The 22,984-nt window shown below is 46.2% G+C and overlaps 1 protein-coding gene across 7 annotated transcripts in view; it reads right to left on the reverse strand.

Moving 5' to 3' along the window:
- GLS2 (glutaminase 2) overlaps positions 1-21,827 on the reverse strand; it is a 30,254-nt gene extending 8,427 nt beyond the window's left edge. The window contains exons 1-13 of one of the 7 annotated variants that reach the window (XM_079966383.1): positions 21,331-21,827; positions 15,363-15,462; positions 13,947-14,068; positions 13,603-13,732; positions 10,928-11,007; positions 8,412-8,575; positions 7,100-7,158; positions 6,041-6,073; positions 4,505-4,563; positions 4,207-4,273; positions 3,392-3,442; positions 1,110-1,286; positions 6-137 (exon numbers count right to left, since the gene is read on the reverse strand). In XM_079966383.1, the coding sequence (XP_079822509.1) occupies positions 6-137; positions 1,110-1,286; positions 3,392-3,442; positions 4,207-4,273; positions 4,505-4,563; positions 6,041-6,073; positions 7,100-7,158; positions 8,412-8,575; positions 10,928-11,007; positions 13,603-13,732; positions 13,947-14,068; positions 15,363-15,443 (1,155 nt within the window). In that variant the 5' untranslated portion in view covers positions 15,444-15,462; positions 21,331-21,827. Of the gene's footprint in view, positions 1-5; positions 138-1,109; positions 1,287-3,391; positions 3,443-4,206; positions 4,274-4,504; positions 4,564-6,040; positions 6,074-7,099; positions 7,159-8,411; positions 8,576-10,927; positions 11,008-13,602; positions 13,733-13,946; positions 14,069-15,362; positions 15,463-17,552; positions 17,926-21,070; positions 21,090-21,330 lie in introns of those variants that run through there. The other 6 variants (XM_079966384.1, XM_079966378.1, XM_079966381.1 and 3 more) reach the window with 6 other exon arrangements.
- Positions 21,828-22,984: the final 1,157 nt, after the last annotated feature.

Below are 22,984 nucleotides of genomic sequence, written 5' to 3' on the forward strand. Positions count from 1 at the left end.
CTCACCTGGCAAAACCCAATTCCCCTCGTGCTGTTGCCAACTTTATCCAGAGGGGGCGACAGACACATCACACCCATGACGTTGGGCACCACCAGCAAGATGGCGCCAGAGACGGCAGATTTGGCGGGTAGACCAACCTGAAAATGAGGAAGCAAAAGCGGGACGGAAATTAGATAAAGGGCGAGGAACGAGCTTCCTTTTGAGTGGCACAGAATTCTTCCTCATGTTTTGTAAGAGCATATTCTTATGGATCAGGCCAGTGGGCCTTCTAGGCCAACATCGTTTTCATAGCTGTCAACTTACGGATTTGAAAATAAGGGACCAGCAGCCTCGAAAATAAGGGATCGGCAGCCAAAATAAGGGATTTTCCGAACACAGGTATGTTCAACTTCTGAGCCCCTCTGAGCCAAAGGCAGAAAGCCCAGCCAGCAGCCAAACGAAGCCTCAAACAGTGGTTCCCACAGCGCAGCAACCCGGCAAAGGAGATGCAGCAAGGGAAACCACCATCATCTCTCCGCTGGGAAGCGCTGAGGAAAGGCGAGTCTCCAGGCAACGCGGCCAATTTGATCGGCACAAGGCATGCAAGCTCCACCCCCCAGTCGTTCTTAGACTCCTTATTGGGTGAGCAACGCAGCCAAGCAGCACAGTTGGAGCCTCCCTCCTCCCTGGCCAGCAGGGAGGGAGGGAGGGAGAGGAGCTGCTTCCTTTGAAACCCGGGAAATTTAAGGGACATCATCAATAAGGGACAGCAGCAGGACACAGCACTGGGATAAGGGACTTTCCCACCAAATAAGGGACGGTTGATAGCTATGATCCTTTTCCCACAGTGGCCAATCAGATGCCTATTAGAAGTGCACACAAGGAAGACCTGAACACAACCCTCTTGCAGTTTCCAGCAACTGGAATTCAGAAGCCTGCCCCCTCTGCCCCCCCCTTCATACGCCCCTACCTGAGACCCCCGGGTATTGAGTGGTATATAAATTCAATAAATCATCATTATCACCATCACACACACACACACACACACACACACACACACACTCTAACTACTGAAGCACACATAGTTGTCTCCCATTTGCAGCCCACCAAAAGATACTGCGGACACTTACATGGAAGGCGAACTCCCCAGAGAAGTCATACATGCCACACGAGTGCATGAGGCTGAGGGTGTTGCGGACAGCTTCATCGCTCAACACACACTCGCCTGTGATGGGGCAGATGCCACCATTGGCCAATGTGGCCGCCATGACACTGCCGGACTCACAAGTTACTTCCACAGAGCACAGCTTTGCAGGGTGGAGGGAAAGGGTTGGGGGGGGGGGGAACGGGAGGAAAAGTCATTATTGTATAATTAACAGAGAAGCAATATTCAAAGGTAATGAGGATCATAATAGGTTCCAGTGTCTAGAGCAGGGGTCAGCAAACTTTTTCAGCAGGGGGCCGGTCCACTGCCCCTCAGACCTTGTGGGGGGCTGGACTACATTTTGAAAGAAAAAGCAAAAAAGAACTACAGTCATACCTCGGGTTAAATGTGTTTCAGGTTGAGCGCTTTCGGGTTGCGCTCTGCGGGGACCCGGAAGTAACGGGACGCATTAACTCTGGGTTTTGCGGCTTGCGCATGCGCGGACAATCAAAATGACGTCGCGCGCATGCGCGGAAGCGGCGAATCGTGACCCGCTGATGCAGGTTGCGTTTGCTTCTGGATGCGAACAGGGCTCTGGAACGGATCCCGTTCATATCCAGAGGTACCACTGTAATTCCTATGCCCCACAAATAACCCAGAGATGCACTTTAAATAAAAGGACACACATTCTACTCATGTAAAAACACGCTGATTCCTGGACCGTCCGCAAGCCGGGTTGAGAAGGCGACTGGGCCAGATCCACTCCCTGGGCCTTAGTTTGCCTACCCATGGTTTAGAGCAGGCAAAGTCCATTTCGGGGGCCTAATCCGGCCCGTTGGTTGGTTTAATCCAGCCCCTGTGGCAGTTTATTTCCTGGGGATGTTATGTTTATCCGCCCTCTGTACAGTTCAGCCCGTGCTAGCATACTAAACTCCATAATCCAGCCTATGGCTGACAAACCAGTAGACCTACAGCTTGCCTGGGTTCTTCAAGATGTGGATCCTTATATTACTCTACAGGTTGCTAAATTCCTAACAGCCGTCCTCTCGTACAAAAGACGGAATGGAATGTTAGCTGATTATTGATAGTTATAAGAATTTTTTATAACGACATCAGATATTGATTTTAGTGTAGTGTAAAAAATTTTTACATTGAGGTTCAAGGCCTACTCCTGGAAATACACACACACACACACACACACACACACACACACTGGTACCTCAGGTTAAGTACTTAATTCATTCCGGAGGTCCGTACTTAACCTGAAACTGTTCTTAACCTGAAGCACCTCTTTAGCTAGTGGGGCCTCCTGCTGCCACCGCGCTGCCGGAGCACGATTTCTGTTCTCATCCTGAAGCAAAGTTCTTAACCTGAAGCACTATTTCTGGGTTAACAGAGTCTGTAACCTGAAGCGTACATAACCTAAAGTGTATATAACCTGAGGTACCACTGTTTGTGTGTGTGTATGTTTGTGTGTGTGTTTCTTGAACTTTCATTAAAATGCAGTAGGCAATGGTTAGTTATAACAAGCCAATAACAACTAACATAGGCCAGGGGAACTAGATACAGTACAGGAATACAAGATAATTTCGCACATAAGAAAATGAGCAGACTATGAGATAAATGAATAGCAGATTGTGACTGTCAGTGGTAAGAGTTTTGTTCCAGAAAGAATGAGCATGTATAACCCAGATGTGGCCTTATTAATGTGTGCAATAAATGGATACTGTGCTACAATGAATAAATCTTGCTTTGTTAGATCAGTTTCTCTGCCAAAGCTATGTGCCAGATATACTGGAAAGAACTTTGGCCTGTATAACCTGTGGAAGTCTTCAAGTGTCTCACTATTTCCACTCTAGTGAAGGCTTAATCCTGGATATATTCAAGATTAAATGGCAAAAAAGCTGTGCATTTTAACCTGTGTTATAAAGCACTGCATTGGGAACAGCCCCCCCCCCTCAAAACGGTGACCCTGCTATCTCTGTTAACTATTAAGAATTGCTAAATAATCTATTCTTAGTATGTTTTTAAACAGATGGTTATTTTCCACTGAGATGCAGGTTACATAGTGTATTTGATAAATCCAGGCAACCACAAAAAAACTGCAGTTCTGGGTTCAGCTGCAGTACTGCCACACCCAGCGGAAAGATCTTGCTTACTCATCCCTCTCACGGATTACACTTTCAGCCTCGATCCTCTGAAATTGGAAAATAACTCAGGAGGAACCCAAATTCCCAGCTGAGGAGGGGGTCCAGAAAGCCAACTCACCTGGAAGTATAAGTCGAGAGCTGCCGTCATGTCCGCTCCCTGAGGAAAGCACTGTGGCACAGGGAAGAAAATGAATACGACAACATCAGACACTGGCAAAGATGGACCAAGGCACCCTCTCTCAACATCATTCAGCAACCCAAGATGGGTCCCTCATCTGCTGGAACAATGTTTCCCTGCCTTTACCCCATTTTCTAGGGGACACGGGTGGCGCTGTGTGTTAAACCACAGAGCCTAAGACTTGCCGATCAGAAGGTTGGTGGTTCGAATCCCCGTGACGGGGTAGGCTCCCGTTGCTTGTTGCTCAGTCCCTGCTCCTGCCAACCTAGCAGTTCGAAATCACGTCAAAGTGCAAGTAGATAAATAGGTACCGCTCTGGCGGGAAGGTAAACGGCATTTCCATGCACTGCTCTGGTTCGCCAGAAGCGGCTTAGTCATGCTGGCCACATGACCCGGAAGCTGTACGCCGGCTCCCTCAGCCAATAAAGCAAGATGAGCGCCGCAACGCAAGTAGATAAATAGGTACCGCTCTGGCGGGAAGGTAAACGGCATTTCCATGCACTGCTCTGGTTCGCCAGAAGCGGCTTAGTCATGCTGGCCACATGACCTGGAAGCTGTACGCCGGCTCCCTCAGCCAATAAAGCAAGATGAGCGCCGCAACCCCAGAGTCGGCCACGACTGGACCTAATAGTCAGGGGTCCCTTTACCTTTTGCCCCATTTTCTGGTTCTAAGTCTTGTTTGGAATTTTAACGAAATACAAGCAACCAATCAAAAAATAAACAGAACTCCCTCCTCCTCTTCCTCTCCTCCTTACCTTTTTGTCTTTAAGATAATACCCAATGGCATAGTTCCGGTCTCCCGTTTCTTTCTCTGATTGAAACCTATTAAGACACACACACACACTCCTTGATTTCTCTCTCCAGATTCTGGGTTGCCCACCCTTCAGGAATTATCACTTACATTAAAAATGAGAGTTCCCTGCCCTACGTACCGATTTTAATCGTATCCACACTTTCTAAATTAAAAACAAACTCGCTACTAGCAAAATAAGCGTTATTAGCATCTCTTGCAAAACCAACGCAGGATGCCGTTGCCCCTCCTGCTGGCCTTACGTGGTATTGCTGAATCCCACATACTCGTTCCCGGCCATCTTCTTCAAATAATCCAACACCTACAATCAAAGCAATGAGGTCTTTCAGATATGTTTGTGATCCAGACCACCGCCCCCATCTCTCTTCAGCTTCCTTTCCTTTTCCTGCTTATTGAAATTGTCAGTCAGTGAACAGTTCTTTTCCTTCAGTGTCCATTTTATGTTACACAATATACAAGTACAGTGGTACCTCGGGTTACATACGCTTCAAGTTACATACGCTTCAGGTTACAGACTCTGTTAACCCAGAAATATTGCTTCAGGTTAAGAACTTTGCTTCAGGATGAGAACAGAAATCGTGCTCTGGCGGCACGGCAGCAGCAGGAGGCCCTATTAGCTAAAGTGGTGCTTCAGGTTAAGAACAGTTTCGGGTTAAGTATGGACCTCCGGAACGAATTAAGGTACTTAACTTGAGGTACCACTGTATTACATAATATACTAATAGGCACCCATTAGTAGTAGTATTATTTATTCAATTTATTTATTAATTGAATAGAAGTATTCAATTAATTGAGTAGCAGCAGCAGTAATAATAGGCGACGGTGATGATAGTCTACATGTATTAGCTTGTAGATAGGGAACTTTCCTATGGCAGAAGATGGACAGAGGGTTGCCATTGATAATAATAATAATAAGAAGAAATTATGTATACCCCGCCCATCCGGCTGGGTTTCCCTAGCCACTCTGGGCAGCTCCCAATAAAATACAGTCATACATTGTGATGAATACACTTCAGGTTAAGCATTTTTGGGTTGCGCTCTGCGGCTATCCAGAAGTAACAGGACGTGTTACTTCTGGGTTTCGCCGCTCGCGCATGCACAGACACTTAAAACGATGTCATGCGCATGCACAGAAATGCAACCCACGCAGTCGGGTGTTATATTCGCTTCAGGATGCGAACAGGGCTCCAGAATGGATCCTGTTCGAATCCAGAGGTACCACTGTATAAAAAACACAATAAATACATCAAAAATTAAAAACTTCCCTAAACAGGGTTGCCTTCAGATGTCTTCAAAAAGTCAGATAGTTGTTTATTTCCTTGACATCTGGTGGGAGGGCGTTCCACAGGGTGGGTGCCACTACCGAGAAGGCCCTCTGGCTGGTTCCCTGTAACCTCACTTCTCACAGTGAGGGAACCGGCAGAAGGCCCTCAGAGCTGGACTGATGGGGGTGGAGACGCTCCTCCAGGTATACTGGGCCGAGGTTGTTTAGAAACGACCTCCAACTGGACCTTTCAGAAATATTGCTGTCCTGCTGCAATTTAGCTGAGGACAAACAACATTTGAAAGTACATCTCTGTGGGCCCTGCAATTTCCTCCCACTCCAGCACTAGCTTCCAAGGGATTCTGGAATCCCAGACCAAATCAGAACTCAGGATTGTTTTGCAAAAGAAATGACTTTGACTGTTCAGTGAATAGGTTTCTGCCATCCTGAGAAACCTGGGCCTTGAGAAACTGTAAAATGGAGATTTGAAATAAGCGGCAAAGGCCACACTCACGTAGTCAAACTTCTCAGCTTTCTTACAGCCCATCTAAAAGAAAACAAGAAAAGGACTCAGTTGAGTTATGAAAAACGTTTGAGTTGCATCCAGCGAAGTCCTGCTCAGAGTAGACTCAGTGAAATTAATAGACCTAAGTCATGTCCATTAATTTCAAAGGATCGACTCTGAGTAGGACTAACATATATGATACAGCACCCCTCACACTATGCCTCTGCTAACATTGGCTATGATTTTGTGTATCTTAGAGACCCACAGATCATGTGTTCAAATTAGGGGCAATAATCTGGATTCAGATCTTGATGCCATGGGTCAGTCACCTAACCTGGGAGTCCTTCCACAACTGCTGTAGTCCAGACCCCAGGTGAGGTTTACACTTTACTTTACTGAGGAAAAAAGGCCACACTTGGTTCTCAGCGCCATTCTAAGTTACAGCGCATTGTTAACAACAACCGCTAACTTGACTGAGGTACACCAGCATAATCTATAGTTTGAAAAAATGCTTGTCAGTTCACTCTGCATTTGAACACCTCTTAAAATATTGTAATTTTGCACAATCGTTCCTGAGACCAAGCAGCAGGTTTTGGTCTTATGTTTGGATACAATCTGGGTGCCATTTTGAAACAAGATGTCCGACTGAACCTTTCAATAACTGCACTGATTTAAACCACCGATTTCAAAACTGCACCAAATTTTTGGCTTCTTAGAAGATCCAAGCGACACCAGGCACAAAGCTGCTAGTTCACTACAATCCTGAGCTGTGAACTTCATTATTCTATGGCTCTGCGATTCTGCTTGCTGTTGGGTGGCAACAAAGGCGATCCTCATGCAGTTATTCCTGTTAAGTTTTGTCCATGACTTGAGAACTTCCAAGGAAAAAAGTGGTTCTCAAGGTATGGACCACTTTCCTTTCCAGTTCGTATTCTTCAGGAAAGGGTTTGGTTGTTCCACAGGTGTGCTCACTCTACCCCCTTAATGTGATGTGCCCTCTTCTTTTTGTACTATCGAGTGCAGGGCAACCCAAGGCCACCTCTGGAACTGTGGCTACAGATGCCTTACCCTGATGAGAGAGCTGATGACAATTGCCCCTGCATTCACCATAGGGTTGTGGGGGATGCCTGGACGCAAAAAGAAAAATGCAGGGTTATTCAAACTTCACCTTGCTTAAGTCCATCAAGACAAAACCTACAGCCGGCCCAAGAACATAATATTGTTTGCCTATCCAGTTAGGTACCAAGGGTGTAGCATGAAGATGGTACAACATCTTACTGAAGCTAAGCCACCCAGAGTGTAGTGATCAGATGGTCTCATGGTATTCCCATCTGATCACTACACAGAGTAGCTGGGGAAACCCAGCCAGCTGGGCGGGGTATAAATAATAATTTATTATTATTATTCAGTAGATCTGAGACTGGTCAGTGCCTGGATGGGGAACCACCAGGGAGCTACATGTACAGGCTGGATGTCAGTGCAAGAAAATTAAATACAATCAAACCATAGTTGTCAAAGGTAATCCACTCCGAAAGCCTGTTCGGCTTCCAAAATATTCGACAACTGAGCTGCAGCTTCTGATTGGCTGCAGGAGCTTCCTGCACTCAAGCAGAAGCTGTGTCAGATGTTCAGCTTCCGGAAAACATTCGAAAACTGGAACACTTACTTCTGGGTTTTCGATGTTCGGGAGCCGAAATGTTCCAAAATGGAGGCATTTGGAAACCATGGTTTGACTGTATATAAATATATACAGCCGGCATCAATGATCATGGTGGAACATGACCATGGAACATTGCCCCTTATTATGCCTCAGCTTGTCCCCAAATTATGGGGGGTTTGTCTGACACAGGGACACACACACAGAGTGTTCTGGAATGACTGATGATAACAATCTGGCATGTTCATGTTCCCATGCTATAGTGCTGGGAGCGAGCTAGCAGCAGATCACACGAAGCAAGTGGTGTTAACTCTTTATTAGAAAACAACAACAACAGTTAACTCTTTATTAGCAAAAACAAAATCTGCACAGACCTGGCTCATTCCTGGTGGTCTTGCTCCATGAAAACCCATTGCAGAGACTCAAAGTCTCCGCAGGGAAAACAGTCCCTGTTTTCATCAGAGAAATGTTGAAGAATATGGGAAGAGGGAAGAAAACACCCAACTCCAAAGATTTGCTTGGGTTCACTTCAGCTCATTTGTATATAGCCAAACCATGGTTTAGTGTTACGCGTGAGCATGGCTAGTGACTTGTCCAAGAGGACTTTGTAAGCTTTGTGGCTGGATCAGTGAGGATCCAAACCTTGGTATTTCACACAGAGACACACTGGCTGCTCTCCATCACTCCTCCATTCTTCGTCATTTGGAATTCTGCCCACCTTACCTTCCTCGTTGAGAGAAAGCTTGTCGTAACGCAGCCCGCTGGGCTCTTTGCCGACATACTGGTGCACTCGGTCAGTGCCCAGTTCACTGACGGCGACGGCGTATTTAAGGGGCTTGACACATGATTGCAGGCAGAATTGGGTCTTGGTGTGGCCCATGGAATACCTGGGAGGGACAGAGAGGGCGACTGAGGACAGAAGATGCCACCTTACCCCTGCCACCTTCAGCTAGCCAATGATAAAATGGCAAGGGACCAAATTATTATTTTTTAATAATTAAGGGTGCTAGAAGCATAGGAATCTTCCTTCTACCAACTATTGGGTTCACCTAGTTCAGCGTTCTAGAAGAATTGATCAAAGAATTGATGCTTTTGAATTCTGGTGCTGGAGGAGACTCTTGAGAATCCCATGGACTGCAAGAAGATCAAACACATCCATTCTTAAAGAAATTAGCCCTGAGTGCTCACTGGAAGGACAGATCGTGAAGCTGAGGCTCCAATGCTTTGGCCACCTCATGAGAAGAGAAGACTCCCTGGAAAGGACCCTGATGTTGGGAAAGATTGAGGGCACAAGGAGAAGAGGACGACAGAGGACGAGATGGTTGGAAAGTGTTCTCGAAGCTACAAACACGAGTCTGACGAAACTGCAGGAGGCAGTGGAAGACAGGAGTGCCTGGTGGGCTCTGGTCCATGGGGTCACGAAGAGTCGGACACGACTAAACAACTAAACAACAACAAGTTCAGCGTTATCTGTACTGACCGGAAGTGGTTTTCCAGGGATCCGGATGGGATTACTGTAACCCCTTACTCCAGCGGTGGGGGTCCTTTCTCAAACCAAGGGCCACAGTCCCTTCTCAGCAAACTTCTGGGGCCCGCACACCATTGATGTATGGGGCCAGAGGAAAAAGTTGGAGGAGTAATGAACGCAAATGTTACCTTTGTGCAGTAGGCCAACTTCTACCCTGATCTCTATCCAGGTAAGCAGGACTTGTTATCAGAGTTCAAGGACAAATTTTAGCCAAGCAAAAACACTTAAGGAGGGTGCGGAGCAGGGTTGGTAGAAATGTGATTTTGGGAGGGGTTCAGGTGCCAAGTTCAGAGGCTGGGGCTCTTAAAAACCAGAACACGATCTTCAACTATGTTAGGTGAAGAGATTTATTTTAGAGCACTTTGCTTGCTCACAGTTACATACAGACTGGTAGCTCTTCCTTCCAGAATTCCCTGCCAGTCCTGGGGCAGACGAGTCTATGCTTAGCCCAGAACATTCCGGCATCCTAGTCTGCATCCAGAAATAGATCTGCCATGGGAATTACAGTGAGGACCAGACGCAGAAAACTGAAGGGCCACAAATGGTGCCAGATCCCAAGGTTCCCCATCCCTGCCTTACCCTACGGGGGTCCACAGGCACATCTGACGACAGAAGGCACCATCTTTCTCTGCCTCCTTAATACAGTGGTACCTCGGGTTACAGATGCTTCAGGTTACAGACTCTGCTAACCCAGAAATAGTACCTCGGGTTAAGAACTTTGCTTCAGGATGAGAACAGAAATCGTGCACCAGCGGTGCGGCAGCAGCAGGAGGCCCCATTAGCTAGAGTAGTGCTTCAGGTTAAGAACGGACCTCCGGAACGAATTAAGTACTTAACCCGAGGTACCACTGTATGCACCTCTGCTGAGGAGGAATGGTGGGAGCCTCTCCCACCCCCTGCTCAGGATCTTGAATCTTCCCAGGAACAGTGGGACAGTAGATTTGGAACAGTGGTTTGCAGAGAGACATAGTTCAGGAGACCGAAGTTGGGAAGAACTGGGTGGTGAACAGCTAGGAGAAGAAGAAGAAGAAGAAGAAGAAGAGTTTGGATTTGATATCCCGCCTTTCACTCCCCTTCAGGAGTCTCAAAGCGGCTAACATTCTCCTTTCCCTTCCTCCCCCACAACAAACACTCTGTGAGGTAAGTGGGGCTGAGAGACTTCAAAGAAGTGTGACTGGCCCAAGGTCACCCAGCGGCTGCATGTGGAGGAGCGGAGACTCAAACCCAGTTCCCCAGATTACAAGACTACCGCTCTTAACCACTACACCACACTGGCTCTCAACCGGGGGGGGGGGGGAGAGAGAGAGTTAACAGACTCGCTTTTGCTGGAAAGCATCCATCCGCTCAGCCCAAGGTCAAAGAGAGCAGATAAGGTGGCTGCTCAGAAAGTACAATGGTTGCGAGATCAGATTGCAAGATGCAGAAATGACGGTAGTGAAGTGGGTGACTAGGGGGGAAGTGGGTGGAAACCTTAACTGGGAGCACCTTCATTCCTAGAAATGGATTATTTGTTCTCTCGATGTGATCACTAAAATCTCTAACTGGTAAGAGACTCCTTTCTCTTTGTTCTGCTTATCTACTGTCAAAAGGGGGGGGGGTAGGAAGACAAGTCCCTGAAACCTGACAGCACCAAGCAATGTTCAGCAGGAGAGTTGTTTCCTATCTCTTTGTGTTCAATCCCATATTTAAGGTTCAGGTCCCTTTCACTCACCGTTGACCATCCACGGTGCAAAGAGACACGCCCCAGAGCTCTGGATTGCACTTTGCTAGCTGTGGGATGTAGTTGGCCACCTAGAAAAGGGAATGAGAAATCAGCCCCAAATTAAGCAATGGGGATGGGTGTGTGTGAAGGATAGTTATCCTCATCTCAGCTATCTGCCCACCTAATGGAGGACAGCACAGGCAGCTTCCAGTGCTGTCACTCCACTGATGGAAATCAGTAGACTGAAGAGGAAGGCAATGTAAAGGTAAAGGGACTCCTGGCCATTAGGTCCAGTCGTGACTGACTCTGGGGTTGCGGCATTCATCTCACTTTATTGGCCGAGGGAGCTGGCGTACAGCTTCCGGGTCATGTGGCCAGCATGACTAAGCCGTTTCTGGCGAACCAGAGCAGCGCACAGAAACGCTGTTTACCTTCCCGCTGGAGCGGTACCTATTTATCTACTTGCACTTTTTGGTGTGCTTTTGAACTGCTAGGTTGGCAGGAGAAGGACCGAGCAACAGGAGCTCACTCCATCGCAGGGATTCGAACCGCCGATCTTCCGATTGGCAAGCCACCTGCAGCCCCCCGTGCTACTTCCCACACTGTAGGGGGTGATGGGAGCACCAGACAGGAAGGTGAATATGCCAAAATTGCCTTCATTCCCCCTGTTTCACTGGGTGGAAGACTTTGCTGAGTTAAAAGAGCCTTTGGTCAACAGAGGGAAACACTGTCCGATAAAAACCCTGCATATGCCCAGAAGCGGTCGTGTTATTCTTCGGTCCCCATTTCCCCGAGCACTAGGAAATTCCAAGGAGAAGCTTTTACAGGGTGAATTTTCTTGTGAAGATGGCAAATGGGAAACTTATGACGTCTTCAGTAACATACATTCTCAACCTTGGGTTCTGGGCTTTTTAAAGCAGTCACAGTGCCCATTAAACACACACACACACACACACACACACACACACACACACACACACCAGCTTCCAACAGTTCCTTCTCTGACAGCTGCACACTTTTAATCCTCTCATTTGGTGGCTACGTTCAAAACTTACAGAACTGTTTCTTGCAGCCACTGAAAAATTTCTGGTAGCTATTAACTTAAAGGTAAAGGTAAAGGGACCCCTGACCATTAGGTCCAGTCGTGACCGACTCTGGGGTTACGACGCTAATCTCGCTTTATTGGCCGAGGGAGCCGGCGTACAGCTTCCGGGTCATGTGACCAGCATGCCTAAGCCGCTTCTGGTGAACCAGAGCAGCGCACGGAAATGCCGTTTACCTTCCCGCCAGAGCGGTATCTATTTATCTACTTGAACTTTGACATGCTTTCGAACGGCTAGGTTGGCAGGAGCTGGGACTCACCCTGTTGCGGGGATTCGAACCGCCGACCTTCTGATCGGCAAGTCCAGCTATTAACTTACCAGTCAGCAAAACCCATTATCTTCAGAACCCGAACTATCTATTGGTGGAAAGGGATGCTTTCTGATGGATGTCAATATAAACTTCAGGGAGGTGATTATTGTTGGGGAGGGGTAAACTCTCCCTGTTCAGCATAGATAATTTATTGCATCCTAGCATTCCAGAGTTGGAAGGGACCTCAAAAGTCAGCCCTGATTGACGCCCAAAAGAATGACAGGTGGAAGATGATAGAGAAATTGAGGTTGCAATCTTATACAGTGGTGCCCCGCAAGACGAATGCCTCACAAGACGGAAAACCCGCTAGATGAAAGGGTTTTCCGTTTTGGAGGCGCTTCGCAAAATTTCCCTATGGGCTTGCTTCGCAAGACGAAAATGTCTTGCGAGTTCCTGCGGGTTTTTTTCCCTCCCCCCCCTTTTTCTAAGCCGCTAAGCCGCTAATAGCGCTAATCCGCTAATCCGTCAATGGGCTTGCTTCGCAAGACGAAAAAACCGCTAGATGAAGAGACTCGCGGAACGGATTAATTTCGTCTTGCGAGGCACCACTGTATTCCAGAGAGGGGGAATCTGTGGCACTCCAGATACTGTCGGACTGCGGATCCCTTCAGCCCCAGACAGAATAGCCAACAATTGGGGACAGTGGCTCCCCATGCTGGCTATGCATGCTTACCAGAGAACTCAAAGTGACTCACTTCTAAGGAGGTACAGTCATACCTCGGGTTACAGACATTCAGGTTGCGTTTTTTGGGGGTTATGGATCAGCCGAAACCCAGAAGAAGAAGAGTTTGGATTTTATATCCCACTTTATCACTCCCCCAAGGAGTCTCAAAGCGGCTAACATTCTCCTTTCCCTTCCTCCCCCACAACAAACACTCTTTGAGGTGAGTGGGGCTGAGAGAATTCAGAGAAGTGTGACTAGCCCAAGGTCACCCAGCAGCTGCATGTGGAGGAGAGGGGAATCGAACCCGGTTCACCAGATTACGAGTCCACTGCTCTTAACCACTACACCACCGGAACGGGTTACTTCCAGGTTTCGGCGGACACACATGCACAGAAGCGCTAAATCACGCTTTGCGCATGCGCAGAAGCAACAAATCGCAACCCGCACGTGCACAGACGTGCCGCTGCGGGTTGCGAACACTGCGGGTTGTGGACGTGCATTCCACACAGATCACGTTTGCAACCCGAGCGTCCACTGTATATATAGGTTTGCACTGTGATTTGCTTGTATTTAGCCTCTGCCCTCATGCACCACTTGATTTTTCTACCTTGCCCTCCTGGAGTCCTTTGGCGCTTTCAAAAATTTGCTCCACATGAGACGTGAACTCCTGGAAGTCGGGGATGACAAACTTCTTCCGGAAGGCCTGGGTCAGCAGTACAATGTTGCTGCTCACACACCTGAGGACAGAAAAGACAGGTGGGGAGTTGAATTGGGAGCGGCTGAGTAATGTGCCATAAGACATTAGAGGACTAGGGAGTTGGGATGTTTGCTTGTAATTGAATCAACACTGCCCACCTTAACTGTCTTCTTGCTTGGATGGCAGCGGAACTAACTAGGTCAGCCTAGCAAAGGTATTCCTAGCTTCCCTGTCTGCACCTAAGGATGTCCTACCTTCGGAAAAGTTCCCGGTTCAGCAACCCGCCTGCGCTGGGTTCCTGCGCTGCCTTTTGCAGACGATTCATGCAGTCTCGAAGGCGTGGATCCGAGGTCCAAAGGCCAGTGCCTTGCAAGGCCTGAATTGAGAAGAGCACATGAAGGCGCCCTCTTGACTGGCAGGTGAAGATGACAGAATACTTGGAACTTGAGAAAATGACTGGGAGAATAAGAGGAAACTCAAACCAGAAAGTGTGTAAGGAATGGATAACATGTAAAGAATATCTAAAACAATATTGTGAAAATTAAAATCTCCTGACAGGTCTAGACTGAATCTTGAATATTAAGGGAAACTATAAATGTAGAAAATTTTCTGGATATGTAAAAGATATAACAGGAAATGCGTAAAGGTTAAAAATACGTAGAAAGCACAATGAGGTGAATCGGAAGTCAAAAGTGTGTGTGATGTTAGATGATGTGTTGTTAGTTGATGTTTAGTTGTCATTGAGGTATTGTCTTTGTCTGTGTTGTTATAAGTAAATTGTTTTGCAATAGAGCTTTTTTTAAAAAAAATGAAGGCGCCCTTTGCCAACAACACAGATGAACACATAGCAAGAAGAGGGGATGAGAACGGGATAGAGTATTTTTATTTATTTGTTTATTTGATTACATTTTCGAATTGCTTCCTATAAAGTATCCTGAAGTGATTGCACAGTAAAATAATAATAATAATTCAGCAATGGAAACAATGGAAAACAATACCATATATAAAAACAACAGTATATATACAAACAATTAAAAACCATTTCATGCGCAAACAAAATTTCAAATGCAATATGGACCGGAATAAACATATCACATCTCCTGCTGTGCATACCAACAATATCTATAATATCTGCTCTTGCAGAGGGATAAAACCCCTCTTCTTATCCATTCCCATTTATTTTATTTTCTCAGTTGAGCTATTGGAAAAATGTACAAAGAAACCATTGACCTGGTCCACTGTAACTAGCCTTTTAAAATCATGTGCTTTGTATTATATCCACCTGCGATCCAGTCTTCCTTCATTAAGTTTGGTTTAGGTATAAAAAATGACAAAATGTTTTAAAACTTTGTTACAGAAAACTAATAAAAATTCGGTGAAAATTAAGGGGGGGGGGGAAGGTATCTGCTCTTGCAGTAAAGAAAATGAGACCAGCCTCCTGCTTCTATGGATTTTTTAATGGGTGCAGATGTGTAAAGCTCTGCTCACTATTTCGACAGAGGTTCTAGATGCCCGATTCCTCATGTGGTTGTAGGAAGTGGTAGAGCATCTGCTTGCAGTGCACAAGGTCCCAGATTCACTCTCAGCATCTCCAGGCAGGCCTGGGAATATGCCCCCCCCCAAGTCCCACCTTTCCCACCCACCCTTTAGGACAGCTGGAAGCATCTTACACTGGTGAATTTATGAACGGAGATACATTCCTGGCCTTCAGCTACTGTGTAGAAAAGGAGGTCACTAAGGCGAGGCAGCATCCCATTTTCTGACACATCCCTGCGGAGAGACAAGTGGCCACAACAGAGAACAGGTCGTGTTTCACCCCTACATAGCATTCATTCATTTATTTAAAGCAGTGTTTCCTAAACTTGGGTCTCCAGCTGTTTTGGGACTGCAACTCCTATCATCCCTAGCTAGCAGGACCACTGGTCAGGGATGGTGGGAATTGTAGTCCACAAACAGCTGGAGACCCAAGTTTGGGAAACACTGATGTAAAGCATTCATGTTGCACATTTCAGGTATGGGCAACCTCTCAGGTAAGTGTACAGTTAAAAAACAAGCAGTGGTAGCAGCAGCCTGAGAATGGAACTCTCAGAAAGGCAAAGGAATAGAGCAAAGGAACATATCCCTCCTGGCAAGGGTTGGTTATAGATTTCTAAAAATAAATACCGGTGATTTGAGAGCAAGACTTTTTAAAGCAGTGGTAAGGAACCTCCAGTTGACACTGAACTCTAAATCTCATCACCCACACTGACAATCCAGAATGAAGCTAGAAGGGTGACTGGGAGCAGCCTCTGGGACCATATAACAGCGGTCCTAAAAGATCTACATCAGCTCTCAGTACTTTTCCAAGCACAATTCAAAGTGCTGGTGCTGACCTTTAAAGCCCTAAATGGTCTTGACCCTGTATACCTGAAGGAGATTCTCCACCCCCATTGTCCAGCCCTGACAGGTCCAGTTCCAAGGGCCTTCTGGTGGTTCCCTCTCTGTTGAGGAGTGAAATTATAGGGAACCAGACAGAAGGCCTTATTGGTAGTTGTACCCACCCTGTGGAATGCCCTCCCGGCAGATGTCAAAGAAATAAACAACTATACGACTTTCTGAAAACATCTGAAGGCAGCTCAGTATTGGAAAATTTTCAATGTTACGTTTTGTTGGAAGCTGCACATTTCCTCCACCTGAACTAAAAATGTGGCTGGGGACAGGTTAACCCAGTTTTTGCTATTCTGGTGCTCTCCAGATATTTTGAACTACAATCCCATCTTAGCCCTAGTGGGCTCCTTTAAAAGACTGTAGGAGTTCCTCCACTAGAGTGATACAGGGAAAAGTGCTCAGATTCTGGACAAATAATTTAAACCCCCCCAAACAAATCACTTGTAGAGGTTTTCATAATCACATAGACACTGGCAGTGGGGGCTATGCCACTACCACAATCCCCCTGCCTCCTATTTCCTGTGTTTTCTTCCATGTTGAATGCAATTCTACTCTTTTATGAGTATGCTTCAAATGGCAGCCAGCATTTCTGCAGGGAGCAAATACTTTTAGCACTTTAGGTGTTTCATGCTGGGCGGAAATAATTGGCATCAAAAATAAGAGAGCACGGAAATGACAAAATCCATATGTCTGGTAGTCTGACAACCTGGCTTCTTTTCTCTGCCTCTGGACGGGCAGACGTGTCCCTTCAGTGTGCAAGGCTTGGCAGCGCATGAAGCCCTAAGTGCGTCACAATTCCAGAATCGCATCGATCGTGACACCCCGGGTTTTCTATTTTCCCCACACCCCCTTAAGTTTAACAGCTCTCCTCAGAATGGCAGCATTTGTCAGCTGGTCATTCTGCAAAGAAACATACAAGCAAAGTGGGGCTGGATAATTTCTGCCAGGATATCAGCTGGGCTGGGTATCTGAGTGCGGAAAGTTCGCTAGCGCCAAACAAAAGGTTGCATTGTAGAGGAGTCAATTCATTAATGCGGGTGTGTGTGTGTGAACCTGCACTACCTCCAGATGTTGATGAACTACAAATCCCAACATCTCTAGCCACTGGCCATGCTGGTTGGGGCTGATGAGGCGTGGAAGTCATAGAATCATAGAACTGAAGAATTGGAAGGGACCCTGACAGTCATCTAGTCCAACCCGCTACAATGCAGGAATCTCAACACATAGTTTCCCCATCCAATTTGGAACCATACCAGACCCTTCTTAGCTTTGCAAATGTGCTAGCCGTTTTATTGCTGCACCACTACTCTCCATGCCCAGTCCATCAACATCTGGAGGACACCAGAGTCCCCTAATTCAATCCTGACCCAGTTCCTGCTTAACAAAACCTACACAGTTCCTGGGTGGGCAAAACAAAATACCCCCCCCCCCACTTTGACATCACCTATGCACACACCCCTCCACCACAGTGATACGACACATGGCCCATGCATCCCTTACTGGTCCGTCAGCTGCTGGTGTTGCTGGTGACGCCCGTTCACCATCGCTGCCTCTCTGCCTTGAGCCGAGGCCGAGGAGCCAGCTCTGCCAATGCCCAAGGGAGGGCAGCGTCCCGTCCCTCTTTTCCATCGGATCACAGGAGGCTGCAGCACTCCTGGAAAGACCCTGATGGAGCGCATGGCGGCAGCAAGAAGTCGCAGGGGCTTGATAGCGTCTGAAGCTACGAGGAAGCGATAGCAAGAGGATCCAGGAGTGGTGCTGGGGGGGGGGCAAGGGGGAGTGACAAGGAGCTCGCCTTCTGGCCCTTTAAAAGGGAAAGCAGCAAGCAGGGGGCGGGGGAGGGAGAGGGATGGGCAGCGGCTCCAGCCTATCAGCGACAAATAAATAAACGCAACGCGCCAATGAGGGAGGGAAGATCTTCGTGCGCTTTCCCAGACTCCAGGTGAGTCATAGTGCGATGCTCACAGGTTGTTAGAGATGCAGCGCTCCCACCCCGCAGCCTTTAGCCACTGAGTGAATAGGAAGCAAGTAGCACCGCCGACCCTGGACTGTGAAAGTGACTGACGCCGGCTGGCATCATCACCAACTCTTTTTCAGAAGCATCATGGGTTTTCGTTTTAGTTTAATAATCGAGGCTTGGATCACGGGTTGCTGACGCCGCTTGTGTGTGCAAGGCGCATATAATCATAATATCATGTACCATATCAGGCACGTCCATCTCCCCAGAGACTGCGATCTACCTACAGTGTAAAAATACTGGCTGTGTGGAAGAAATTTAAAGACTATCTGAATAAATACTGTAATATTAAAGATATGTAATCACTTGGAAGAATTAATTAGACCTAGGATGACATTGGGATTAAACATATAAATAAGAAAATGCACCATAAGAAAAGTTAGGAAATATGATTATGACTGTGATATGGTTTTATGAAATAATGATATTGGAAACTGCTATATATAATTACTAAGAAATTCAGATGAAAGAGATTTGAGGAAGTCAAATAATATGTCTACGAAAATGGATCTTAATTAATTAGGTGTTAGTGTAGTGATGATTTGTTGTATTTTATGTTTTATATTCTTTTTTCTTTTTCTTTTTTTCGGCTTCATTCTTTCTCCTTTATTATTGTCAACTTTTTCTTTTGTTATGTCTATGTATGGAAAATAATAAATATTATTGTGAAAAAAAATAATACTGGTCTACCCATTGTCATTGTCAGGAGTTGCTGAGCTTTTTTTAGAGGAGGGTTGGCAAAATTTGTCAAGTTTTTTTTTGGGGGGGGAGGGTTGGCAAAAGGAACACTAAGGCGATCCCGATCGACCTGGGACACATCCAGGATCGACCAGTAGATCGTGATCAACCTGTTGGACATGCCTGATATGTATCATAAATATAATATATCCTGTATCATATAATATAGAACAACTTTCTTTGTGGGATTTCTGGCTTCCACAGTCACAATTTAGCATGTGCTAAATTCTTCTAAGGAGAGATAATTTTGTCCAGGTATGGAGTTTAGGTTCTCCGGTTTAGGGAACGTTGGAGAAGCATGCGCTCTCAGTTGTTGTACTGGGCTAAGGCCACTTTCCAGCAAAGTATGTGTTAATGATTTCCTAGAAACTAAAACCATTTCTCTCTTTATTTTGGAAGAGAAAGGAGGCCAGCACAAAGGGGAAGGAAATAATTGTTTCCAATTTCCTATCATTTAGCAGAGGAGCCAGACTGGGCTTGCACCGTGGCTGGCTTTCTTTCTTAGGTCTGTGTTTTTAGCACGTACACTTGAAAACCATGGTCTGCAAGCCAGACAAACCTGCATTTTTGAAAAATGCATATATGGGTAGAAAAGTCATGTATATCCACAAGCCTGTGTTTGTGTGCAGGCAAGAAACATTGGGGTGCAGTTCCTCCTTTAAAAACACATCTTTTTAAAAAGCACATGACTGTTGGTTGTAGTGGAAATCTCTTTACTGTGCTTGAACTGAAAAGGATTTGTGGATTTAAGATTGTGGATCCCAACTTAAATTGGTTTAGAGGGCCTGTTTAGAGAACGTGCTTCAGTTGATTTACCTGGCCGACAATGAAGCCCAAAGAGAATTGTTGTTTGGGGAGGCTCTCTAAAGACTACTGTGTAAGGAAACAATCACGCTTTGTAACTGCCATTCAGAAATTCAGGCTACTTACCTGAGTGTAATCCCTGCTGAACTCAATGGGGCTTGTTTTAGGTTAGCCCTGTCACCATGTTCCTGTTGGCATTCAGAAGGAACCAATGCATTTCAATATAAAAAGGTACGGTAAAAAGGACCCCTGGACGGTTAAGTCCAGTCAAAGGCGACTATGGGGTTACGGCGTTCATCTCGCTTTCAGGCTGAGGGAGCCGGCGTTTGTCCACAGACAGCTTTCTGGGTCACGTGGCCAGCAGGACTAAACCACTTCTGGTGCAACGGAATACTGTGATGGAAACAAGAATGCACTGAAACACCATTTACTTTCCCGCCACAGCAGTACCTATTGATCTACTTGCACTGGTGTGCTTTTAAACTGCTAGGTTGGTAGGAGCTGGGACAGAGCAACGGGAGCTCACCCTGTCACGGGGATTCGAACCACCAACCTTCCGATCGGCAAGACCAAGAGGCTCGGTGGCTTAGACCACAGTGCCACCCGTGTCCCTATATTTCAATAGTAGTAATCTTTCAGTATATACAGATATGCTCCTAAAGGTTGAAGAGAAGGCCTATATATAAATAAAGTTGCTAACAAGCACAATATGAGAGGATTACCCACATAGATTTGCCACCCCTAATTTGGGTAACAATGTCCAACTCAGTGTTGTGCAATTTAGTTGACATGCAAGAGACGAGGCATCTAGGACCAAATGCCCTTAGCACACAGCAAAGAAAAGAAAAATTCAAAAACACCATCCTGAATGCTGTTCCCACTTTACAGATTAGGAAGTGGGGGGCAGCAGGGACAGAATATTTACTTATTGTCATTGCAATTGGTGTTATTATGCAGGGGTTTATATGTGCTGGAACTGGAGTCCAGTCTCCAAGCTTATGCTTATCTACTCAAATGGGAGATTTCTCGAAGACTGGATTTATCCTAACTTTTCCTAACTTCCTTCCATCCCACGAAGACTGCAGTTCTATCTACACACACAGTCCTGTGCAGGGTTTAATGCCATTTAAATCAATGGGTTTAGGAGCAGCTAACTTTGCATAGGATTGGGCTGTTCATTCAAATTCAGCCCTGTTTAGCTTATTAGGGGTTGCTTCTGAATAAACATCCATAGGCTGATCTAGGTGCTGGAAACACCTCTTTCATCCCTTCTTCTTGACTAGTTCAAAGCTGTTGTATTATATATATTTTGCGCAGCACAAAAGTACAGGTAATTTGGTCCTGGAGCTATGCTTAGACAACCCTCTAGGTGGCAGTAGTTTTCCTGCTTACCGATAGTGTCAACATTTTTGCAGGCCTTTGATAAAGAGAATTCTCTGGTGAATAATCATTTTGGACAATAGTTCATGCAGGAGTTCAGAATTCTAAAGACAGAATGGAATTTAATAATGTTTTGTAGACACTTGCAATATTTTGCAGACATTCCCTTATGTCTAAGAGTCTCATGAGAACTAGAAACTGAATCAATCAATCAATGGTCCTTGGTTTCAATAAATTTTGAACTTGATTTGATTGTTGTATTTATATCTCACCTTTTCCTCAGAGGATCTCATAGCTGTCCCCGCTCCTCATTTAATCCTCACAACAACCCTGTGAGGTTAGTTAGGCCAAGAGACAGTGATTGTCCCAAGGTCTCCCAGTGAGCTTCATTCAAACTCTGAAATAATGTGCTTCCAAAATACTGGATCTGTGGTGACAGTTCTGTGCATGGTTACCCCTAAGGAAGACCTATTGAATACAGTGGTACTCAGGATCAGGCCTGGCTATGTTTCAGAGCCGCTCTGGGATCAGTTACCTGACCTCTGCCCATGGATCCCTCCCAGATAGGTGCTTTAAAAAATTTTAAGAGTTGGAAACTCTGCTTCTAGGATCTAAGTCATGAAAAGGCACTCAAACATTTGGGCTGGCATTAATTAAAAATTTTTGAACACGTCTTACATTTAATTTTAAAAATAATTTAAATGTTTAAACGCATTAGGCTACCAGAACATCTGAGGCCATTGCACGCAGAAAGTCCCATGCTTAGTCTCCTGTTGTTGTTTAGTCGTTTAGTTGCGTCCGACTCTTCGTGACCCCCTGGACCAGAGCACGCCAGGCACTCCTGTCCTCCACTGCCTCCCGCAGCTTGGTCAGACTCATGTTCATAGCTTCGAGAACACTGTCCAACCATCTTGTCCTCTGTCGTCCCCTTCTCCTTGTGCCCTCCATCTTTCCCAACATCAGGGTCTTTTCCAGGGAGTCTTTTCTTCTCATGAGGTGGCCAAAGTATTGGAGTCTCAGCTTCAGGATCTGTGCTTCCAGTGAGCACTCAGGACTGATTTCCTTCAGAGTGGATAGGTTTGTTCTTCTTGCAGTCCATGGGACTCTCAAGAGTCTCCTCCAGCTCCATAATTCAAAAGCATCAATTCTTCGGCGATCAGCCTTCTTTCTGGTCCAGCTCTCACTTCCATACATCACTACTGGGAAAACCGTAGCTTTAACTATACGGACCTTTGTTGGCAAAGTGATGTCTCTGCTTTTTAAGATGCTGTCTAGGTTTGTCATTGCTTTTCTCCCAAGAAGCAGGCGTCTTTTAATTTCGTGGCTGCTGTCACCATCTGCAGTGATCACGGAGCCCAAGAAAGTAAAATCTCTCACTGCCTCCATTTCTTCCCCTTCTATTTGCCAGGAGGTGATGGGACCAGTGGTCTCCTGATCCTCCTTTTAAAAAGGTGATCAGGTAAGACATGATGTGAAACACCTGTGCCTGACTCACTGAAGAGTTTCTGCCAGTCCGAGCATGCACTATTGGGCTGGATAGAAGGACTTTTAGACTTGGCATCCTGTGAGTTATGACGCCATGTGTCCTTAAATCCCAGCACCAGGAAATAACCTAGCTAAAAGGCCTCTATCCTTGAGGCCCTGAGAAAAATTCCCTCTCCAGATCGCAGGCCACCAAGGGTCTTTGTGTTATATATATAGAGAGAGAGAGAGAGCGCACAAGGAATTTTCTCAGTGCCTCTCACAATGGAAGCATCCTTGCCCAGGGTCCTGTGGTGTTCGCTCTAAGCCAGGCTCCATTCCCTCGAGGAAATGAGAGACTGCTCCTCTTCCATCTGGCTTGACTGCCTCTCCCATTTGCAGAGCTACAGAAGGGAGAGGCCAAGGCTCTCCCCGAGGCGCTTTAATGTGAATACTCAGCACAGC

The sequence above is a fragment of the Podarcis cretensis genome (assembly GCF_951804945.1).
Source record: "Podarcis cretensis genome assembly, chromosome: 2".
NCBI classification, from domain to species: domain Eukaryota; kingdom Metazoa; phylum Chordata; class Lepidosauria; order Squamata; family Lacertidae; genus Podarcis; species Podarcis cretensis.